This window comes from Leptomonas pyrrhocoris (assembly GCF_001293395.1).
Source record: "Leptomonas pyrrhocoris isolate H10 chromosome Unknown, whole genome shotgun sequence".
Taxonomy (NCBI): Eukaryota; Euglenozoa; class Kinetoplastea; order Trypanosomatida; family Trypanosomatidae; genus Leptomonas; species Leptomonas pyrrhocoris.
This window is the reverse complement of record NW_015438378.1, coordinates 514,498-523,060: the sequence shown is the minus strand read 5'-3', so window position 1 is coordinate 523,060 and position 8,563 is coordinate 514,498. Positions and strand designations below refer to the sequence as shown.

At 45.5% G+C, this 8,563-nt stretch overlaps 4 protein-coding genes and 3 non-coding genes across 8 annotated transcripts; 3 read left to right on the top strand and 4 right to left on the bottom strand.

Annotated features, from left to right (window-relative positions):
* Nucleotides 1-1,254: 1,254 nt before the first annotated feature.
* ABB37_08212 (hypothetical protein) lies at nt 1,255-2,327 on the bottom strand (the record flags this gene model as incomplete). Its single annotated transcript, XM_015807130.1, has 1 exon — nt 1,255-2,327. The coding sequence occupies exon 1, from the start codon at nt 2,218-2,220 to the stop codon at nt 1,255-1,257; it is 966 nt and encodes a 321-aa protein (XP_015654525.1). The 5' UTR covers nt 2,221-2,327.
* Nucleotides 2,328-3,487: 1,160 nt separating this feature from the next.
* On the bottom strand, nt 3,488-4,877 carry ABB37_08211 (hypothetical protein; the record flags this gene model as incomplete). The annotated part of the gene is made up of 1 exon (XM_015807129.1): nt 3,488-4,877. Exon 1 carries the CDS (start codon nt 4,469-4,471, stop codon nt 3,488-3,490), a length of 984 nt encoding a protein of 327 aa, XP_015654524.1. The 5' UTR covers nt 4,472-4,877.
* A 630-nt stretch (nt 4,878-5,507) lies between these two features.
* On the bottom strand, nt 5,508-6,334 carry ABB37_08210 (hypothetical protein; the record flags this gene model as incomplete). The annotated part of the gene is made up of 1 exon (XM_015807128.1): nt 5,508-6,334. Exon 1 carries the CDS (start codon nt 6,246-6,248, stop codon nt 5,508-5,510), a length of 741 nt encoding a protein of 246 aa, XP_015654523.1. The 5' UTR covers nt 6,249-6,334.
* A 409-nt stretch (nt 6,335-6,743) lies between these two features.
* Nucleotides 6,744-6,816, top strand: ABB37_08213. The gene has a single exon. It is a non-coding gene; the product is annotated as a tRNA-Asn (tRNA).
* Nucleotides 6,817-6,877: 61 nt separating this feature from the next.
* On the top strand, nt 6,878-6,948 carry ABB37_08215. Its single transcript has one exon. It is a non-coding gene; the product is annotated as a tRNA-Gly (tRNA).
* A 47-nt stretch (nt 6,949-6,995) lies between these two features.
* Nucleotides 6,996-7,068, bottom strand: ABB37_08214. Its single transcript has one exon. It is a non-coding gene; the product is annotated as a tRNA-Lys (tRNA).
* Nucleotides 7,069-7,637: 569 nt separating this feature from the next.
* Nucleotides 7,638-8,439, top strand: ABB37_08209 (hypothetical protein; the record flags this gene model as incomplete). Of its 2 annotated transcripts, none has more annotated exons than XM_015807127.1 (1): nt 7,638-8,439. In XM_015807127.1, the coding sequence occupies exon 1, from the start codon at nt 7,717-7,719 to the stop codon at nt 8,437-8,439; it is 723 nt and encodes a 240-aa protein (XP_015654522.1). In that variant the 5' UTR covers nt 7,638-7,716. The 2 variants fall into 2 exon arrangements, with proteins under 2 accessions (XP_015654522.1, XP_015654521.1); XM_015807126.1 differs by having other exon boundaries at nt 7,644-8,439.
* Between the last annotated feature and the right edge of the window lie 124 nt (nt 8,440-8,563).

Here is an 8,563-nt window from a genome sequence, read left to right as displayed (position 1 = left end):
AAACCAGAATACGGAAGAACCAGGATTCAGGAGGTAATAGAAAAGGAGAAGATAGTTTAGAGCATTACCCTAAATGACCGAGATCCGCCAATCTCTCCGCTGCCAATCACATTCAACTCATTTTTTCCGTCCCTTCCATTCCCCTCGCAGGCTCACAAAAAAATGCTTCTTTTTTCTTCGCGGCAAGAAAGAAGGTACTGGTGACCGGGGACAAAGCACCGAGAGGGTCACGCTGGACAACGCCTTTACAAGATAACGACGGCAAGTAACTCAGCAGAAAATAAAAATGTACGCCTGCGTAAAGTAGCGTTTTCTTGTTTCATTGGACTACTCATCGAACGATCTTTCAGTGTTTGGAAGTACAGCTGCTAATATTAGTAAGCGGGGAGCCCTCTTGATGACGCATGAAATTCCGTAAAAAAGAAGGAAGGCTTAGTCTTTTGAGACCAAGGAAAAAGTTTCGCCTGGAATAGTGCCTGGGTGCTAGAGTGTACCATGAGTGCTAACTTTATTGACACTCGCGCCAATTCACGTGCGAGTGACAACCAAAAAAGAAACGAAGCATGTTTTTTTTTTTTTTTACAGGACCACTTCACGAGTGAACAAAGAAGGTAGAAGATAAAACACGAAAACGAGAGAGAGAGAGACTCCGCGACGAGCCATGGGTAAATGGAAGCAGTGCCAAGCAAAGAAACCTGAACGTCGGGAACCTGTAATGCAAAATAAGACGCGAATGGAGATGAAAAAAAAAGGAAACGGCATGCTGATACTCTGTTCCGGTTTCTTTGCTCAGAGCACGATTTGAAAAAGAGAAACAAAAAAAGATACATGCGTAAATAATTATATGTGTTCGTTTAACGAAAAAGGAAGAAAACCGTTTTCCCAGCTGAGCTCACAGCAACAAAGACATAACGCCTGGTTACTTTATTTTATATTTTTCCCGTTTTTGATGCAGACGTTACTCAAGTAAAAGGAAAAACAGACAAAGAAAAAAGAAAGAGGAAAACTATAGTCTGGTACTGCAACATGTACTTTGTACGAAACCCTGAGCTAGTCATCGAAAGAATCTCCTTGTTGTGTATTGCAACTATGCTTCGTCCACAGAATAAAAACTCAACTCCACATTTGAATAAAATGTGCTCAGTGGCTCCGGCGGCAAAAAAAAAAGGTGTTGTCGCACAGAGGAGCGGTGATTCCGTTTCACCGCCTCTCTCTCTCTCTCTCGCTTTCTCTTTCTCACACACTTCGTTTATTTTAAAACGCGACGTCATCGACAATAGTACCGTATCCTTCAAATGGGTAGTCAATGGTGACGACACCTTCCGCAACATCACCGATACCGCTGTAGAGGTCGCATTTACCATCGTCGCGCATGACGATGCCCGACACAAACGCGCAATCAGCCAACCGCGGCAGCTTCGGCTCGCACGGCGGGAAACAGCTCTTGGTGCCTATAATCTTGAAACTGTGTACATCGTGCGTGACAGGATCAAAAACGAAGGAGGTGCATGCATAAATGCGAAGCTGCGTTTCTTTCATTTGGTCCAACAAGTACCCGTGGTGAGAGATGCAGCCGAGCATGCCAGAAGACAGACGGTAGACCTGGTTCGGGCCTCCCCATGCGTCGCCAAATAGACGATGGTTGATCAGCTTCGCTGAGTTGATGACCTCCACCGTCAAGTCCTCCACTTTGTCAATGGTGGCAAAGCCAGTGAGGCAGGAGCCCTCGGTGCGGAAGTGTGTAAAGACGCCTACTTTGCCATCCGCCAGTTCGACAAGGCGGATATCCTTCATCTTCGACGGTCCAGACGAAAAGTACTTCAAGTTCATCGGAGTACCCTTGTAAAACTCGCAGCGGTAATCGGCGACCTTCCCGCCATTTTTAGTGACGTGCGTCCCGCCAAAAACCATCTCTCCGTGAATCTTCACCACAAAGGGGTCCTCCAAGTTGTAGGTGAGCGAAGACATAACCTTGGTATAATGGTCTTCGCCAATTCTCTCAAAGAGAATACTGTTTGAGTGAACCCATTCGTCCTTCTTTTCTACGCGGCCAAAGATGTACGTTTTTCCCTCGTAAGTGAAAGGAATGGAGCAGTTGTACACGTCGTATCCGTTAACGCCGTCAAATTTGAGCAACCTACTGCTATAAATTTTCTTCTCCCGCTCAAACTCTTCTTTCGCGGGGATGAGTGAGCACGGTTTTGTGTTGAGTAGTCCCATGATTGTATTTTCCAGTGTGTTCTCGTATCTTCCTTTCTATTTGTGATAATGAGTATGGTGCATACCCGTAGACAACAATAGCTGAATTCAAAAAAAAAATGAAAACTATCGGCAAATTAGTTTTTGTACATATAAAAAAAAGGAAAAGAAGATGTGACAGGAATTTACAGACCAGTAGAAGATCATCGATGAAAAGGAAGAGAAAAGATACAGATCGTCAACTCTCAAGCTCATGTTAAAGCTGTTGAGCAACAAACCGCATCTAGTGCATGTGAAAAGGAGAAAGAAAAAAAAGATTTCAACCCGCAAGGAGCATCAGCATTGGCGCACATTAACGAATAGCAGCTCAAAGTCGACAAAGCCAAAGGAAAGACATGTTGTTTCTGGATAAACTGCCTCAATAGAAGCGTCCGTATAGTCTTTGCTGTTGCTGCAGTTGATGTTGATTAAAGAAAGATGATTGGGTTACATGAAACAACCTCCCAGAAGGAAGAGTTAAGGCCATGAGCAGCAAACGCCTTCGTTAGGGGTGCTTCAATGATAAGCATCACTGCTTTTCATATATTTTCGAACAACCAGGGATACTTTTTCTCGTACAGAAAAGCAAAAACTTTAACCAAACCAACACGGAGCACTCAAAAGTGAAAATATCAAAAGAAAACTGGGCATAAAATGAAAACTAACGAGTACAGCGGACTTGACTGCGAGAACGAAAAGGCGGAGAGCGGCTTTGTCAGTTGAAGCTACCGCTTGCGAACCAGTTAAAGTCTTGGCAAGAAAGTAATATGATCTTTGTTTGTGAGACATGTGTATTTTTGTCATATTAAGCTAACAGAAAGAAGTCAAGCGAACGTAAATTTGTGCGTACAGCATATCTTTGTCGCGTTAGCAGCTGATGAGAAGTTACATCCGTTTTGCATGCCGATGCAAGCTCCTCGAATACTGCGTCTCTGTTTGACGCACGAGTTCCTATTCATCTTGCAAAGCATTAAAATACCAACAGAGTCAAAAGGGGGGAAAAAGAAACAGCCACAAAAGAGTTGTAAGCGGCTCCGTAAATTCATAAGTGGGGTTTTTTTTTGAAATGATTATTACGGCGGCGGTGAACAAAAAAAAACCAAAAAGACAAAGTGATCAAAAGAAGAGATGTGGGTGAGGGAGGAGACAGTTAAGCTGTTAAAGTGAAACTGAAATCAGAAAGATAAGACAAAAAAAAAGATAAACAAGAACAACAAGCTTTTCTCTTGCAACATGCTCACTGTCTTACTCAAAAGTCAAGGTTGTCCACTATCTTCCCGTGACCCTCAAACGGGTAATCAATCACCATACGGCCCTCGCGTGTGTCGCCAATACCGCTGTAGAGATCGCATTTGCCATCTTCGCGCATCACGATACCCGACACGAACGCGCAGTCGATCAGCTTCGGCGCCTTAGCCGGGTAGTCAGGGAAGCAGTTCTTCGTGCCGATGATCTTAAAGTCGTAGCACTTGTTGGTAGAAGGCTCGTACACGAAGGACGTGATGCAGTACACGTTGATCGTCTCGCCCTGCGCATCTTTGTCGAGGTAGCCGTGGTGCGAGATGCAACCGATCTTGCCCGTGGACAGAAGGTAGGGCTGATTAACACCACCCCATGCATCACCAAAGAGGGTGTGATCAATCGGCTTTGCCGCATCGATCACAGCGGAGGAGAGATCGTCTAACGAGTCGATCGTGATGAAGCCGGTGGTGCAGGTCGTAGGTGTCTTGTGATGAGAAAAAATGCCGATCTTGCCGTTCGCAAGAGTGACAAGGCGGATATCCTTCATCTTCTTGGGGCCGGAGGTGAAGTAATGCAAGTCATGCACATCACCGCGGTAGAAGTCGCAGAAGTAGTCACTCACTTTTCCGTGGTCTTTTGTTACGCGGACACCGCCGAAAAGGGCCTCACCCTGGATCTTCACAATGAAGGGATCCTCCAGTTGCCATTGCATCGCGTGCTCGACGAGCGTAAACTCATCCTTTCCGGTTTCACGGAACAGACGAACAAAAGAGTTTACCCATTCGTTGCGGCGCTCGCAGCGACCGGACATATAGCGCACGCCATCGATGGTGAAGGGGCAGCAGCAGTTGTAAACATCGTGCGTCTCCAAGCCTTTGAAGGTGATATACGTGCTTTCTTGAACGACCTTGGTTTTCTCGAATTCTTTACGTAATGGAACCAAGTCACATTCCTTCTCGGCGTGCGACATTCCAAATCCAGAAATACCCATAATGTGCAGTTGCGAAAATGAAAATTAAAACTCCGACTTAGAGTGCCAACAAAATCACTTTCTTTTGAATTAGATTTAACTCCAAAAGGCCACTAAATAACTACTATTTCAGGAGCTGTGTGTATTGAAAGGCAGGAAAGGGAAAAAATAAAGGGTTTTATGTTGTAAGAAGGCCTTCAAATAATAATAGAAAAAACACATACGGTTTGGATAAGCTAGAAGAAAACAAAAATTAGCCTAACAAAAAGACGAAAAAACGAAGCGAAAAATAAAGCTTTTGATAGTTCTTTTTGTTGCTTACAAATTCGCCTCTTTTTCTTTTTTGTGGTTGGGATTGAGTGCAGAAAAGAGGGAAAAAGCTAAAGGTAGGCGTAGAAAAAAAAATAGCTTCTTTGAAGTATTCTCTGACGAGAATACAACGTTAATAGGTAGAACGAGAAACAGATGAAGGAAGAATAAGAGAGAAGTGAAAAGAAGAAAAGAACGCACACATGACGGAAAACAACGGCTATGATTGTTTAAAGTAGAGCGCAAAAAAGCTACACGCTCAACGGCATTGTGTTGAATCGTTCCTTTTTTACCTTCCAACGTAGATAATAACGAATTTTCTTTTTGAATTGCTCATCAGTGACAGTGAACAAACGGTGAGCGGACAATTATTATTTCCGCTTTCTTATCTTCATTTTCTTTGCTTTCCTCAAAGTTGATGTCGGGGGAAAAAAACCCACTTCACAAAAGGCTATAATGCACAGCAGTTGCTTTTGTTAGTGTTCTTCTAGGCTGCCATTTGTTGTTGTTGTTGTTTTGTGGCAAATGAAATGCGCTTTAGCTTCCCAGAAAAAAAAACCAAGACAATGTTTTGTTAAGCAAGCGAAGGCCTGTGGATTCTTTTATTGACACTGTGACTGTAATGCTCTGCTATATGTGAACTACTAAATAGTCGCATTTCGACTTGGCTAAGTGTCCCTGAAGCAAAAGCTGGACCACAGAAAGCAAAACATGCTGCCAACTCTGCTCTTTTATCTTTTAGCATTGCTCACTGGTTTTTTTTTTTGAGCAAAATGACAACATCGGGTCCAACAACCTTTACTTCGCAAGTTTCGTTACATGCAGGGAGAGCATTAGAGAGCCACGCGAACGTATGCTCATGGAAAAAGCTGATGTGAGTGGGATCACGAATGTAGTGCCAGTTTCGAAACCGCTCAATTGTTCCGTCCACTCTTTTTGTCATTATCACAAGTATGCCTCCATTGGATTGCAAGCAACTCCACAACGTCCGAAGAACTGCGAGTGGATCTGCTAAGTGCTCCACCACTTCGGTGGCCGTAATGAAATCGTAATAACCGATGCGTTCGAGAAATCGTGCGTTTTGTGGAAAGTAAAACAAATCATACGAGTCGACGTGGAAATAGTGCGGCGATGCCGATAGCATGTTGGCCAGAACGGTACAGGGTCCGCATCCGAAGTCGAGGCCTCTCCTCACCTTATCATCATTGTGTCCTACGTTTCCTTCCGAAAAGTACTCGATGACGGGGTTGGCCGCCCTGGAGAGAAATCTTTCATAACCGGCGTCCCCAGAAACGTTCTCGTGCAAATCGTACACGGCCTTTTCCTCCTCCTCAGAGATCGCGTATTCAAGCGGAACGAAAACGAGTTGGCACGTTAGACACTGATAGTATTCGCGTGTTTTATCCGTGTGGAAGAGGACTGCGTCCGAGCTGCACATACGACATTTATGAGCAGGCTGTTTTTGTGCAGAAGTCGAGAGAGTCTCCATTTTCCATCATTGATACAGCTGGAAAACTTCTGCTCTTCGCTTTGCGAAACAAAGGGGAAAAAATGGAATCACGATGAATCTCCACTTGGAGCGGTCAATAAGGGCGATAAAGAAAGGCGAGCAGCAGAATAAGTTTGAACCAAAGAGTGAATGGTGGTTTGCATCAGGTGGTTGCGGCTTTCGGGGAGTATAGAGCTCCTCTTCATTGAATCCCCACCTTCGCCAGTGTGTCTACTTACTGCAGTGTCCTTCGTCGGTACCACTCGTTGGTCATCAGTACTTCTCCTTTCACGTTCGATGAAACGTTAGACATCACTTTGATTTCCAGGGTTGTGAACCTGCACTGTCGAGCACAGGAGGAGTGCACACTGGTAGTTGTCAACACACAGCTTTGCACCTCTCTCACGTGCTCGCCCCCGCTCACGGCGGATGGCACTAATATCGCCGTGTAGTTCACGCGCCCTCTACGGTTTCAACGGTGGTGAAACTGCAGAATCCTCCCTGGCGCAGTCGGCAGCGCGTTAGGCTGTTAACCTACAGGTCGTTGGTTCGAATCCAACGGGAGGAGCTTTTCCAAAAACAGTGCAAAAGAAAAACCTACATTTGTTCGCCAGCTCGGCTTTCTCAACGCGCAGTTGGTCTAGTGGTAGAATTCTCGCCTGCCACGCGGGAGGCCCGGGTTCGATTCCCGGACTGCGCAACCTTTTTCGACACCGCGCGCGGCGGTGTTCGGAGACGTCGGAAAAGCGCACTCCGTGGGGATCGAACCCACGACCACACGGTTAAGAGCCGTGCGCTCTACCGACTGAGCTAGGAATGCTACGGCACTGCGAACACGAGCACCTCGCAGTGCCAGTGGTTGGGCGCTGCGCCTTTCAAAAACGGAGGCGCGGGGAGGGGGTTGCCACCAATCAACCTCCTCCGAAAGCCTCGGATGATCGTCCATCACCAGCTGACGCAGATGACGCACAGAAAAAGCACCAGAAACGGAGTGAAAATGCCATGATTGTCCTGATCAGTTCGGCAACACACTGACCTCAGAAACGTCGATTTTCAACAGAGACGAACACACAATGATTTCCTTCTGACTCTCATCGATTTGTAAAAAAGGCATCCGTGCGAATACTGGAACGAAGAAGAGAAGAGCTCAAAATAGAAAATTCAGTTGGCGAAATGCTTTTCTTTCGTAACTCAGAAAGGGAAACAATTTATCGTCAAACGATTCACCTTTACTGGCACCTGGTACCGTTTAGATGATGTGCTGGACACACAACTGCTGCGGAAAATGAAAGTATTTCAGCAAAACAAGCACAAAAACTGAAGTAATGGACTGCTTTTACTGTCACGTCTTTCTCCTCATTTTTCTTCTCACCACCATATTCGAAATAAGCGCAAGCTTCACCCACAGCGACCGCATTCCTCAAGTTTCTATCATTTTGATGTGTGGATTCAAAAACTAGACTTATAGATGGTGTTGCGATTCTATAGATGGCTCCCTCTCGAACTGGAGCCCGATTACAAAGATGGCTATACATGTGACCATTGTCATAAGGAGTTTCTCGATGCACCTTTTTATCACGAAGAATCAACGGGCACGGATTACTGCGTTTCCTGCGGTGCGGCAGCTGGCTACACTCCATACACCGGTCTTGTGGGGTCTTTGCTGTTTAGTAGTGGGGAAGCCGTTCTCCGCGATTCGGAATCAAACGCCGTAATCTCTTTCGCCTATAAAATGGATGCGCAAACCGTAGGTGTTTTCTTTGTCAATAATGTCAACATAGTGCTTCACTTGCAGATGAACGGCTCCATCCGCGACGCTCTGATCTACACTGTAGAAGAAGGACAAATCAACACCAAGTCGCGGCTAACTGCCGCAGAAGTGAACCGCCGACTTCCGTGGCTCTCGACGGGCTCATCGCTCATCTTTGACATAGAAATAAAATTGCATTCTCTACCATCTGTTCCAGTTCCGTTGGACGACGTGTCTCTTATTTCTTACAGCGTCAATGAGGAATATATTTGCATACGTCACTTGGACGATTACGCACAAACTTTTGAAGTGGATCACGGAAGAGAAATTGTGTCAAAAGCCACCATGCCTATTTGCGTGTTTATCGCGGACACTGTCGATGACTGCTCGAAAAACGCAGCAGGAGCTTTTCTGCGTGAGAGTGCTGACGCGTTAAAATAAAAGCGGTTAAGAGCCACTACGATTTTGAGCTCTGCATAGATTTTTTTCTCCTTCTTTTCTTCCATCTGCTACTGTACTAATAAAGAGAAACTTAGACACACGAGGTGCAGCTGCTCGACTCAGA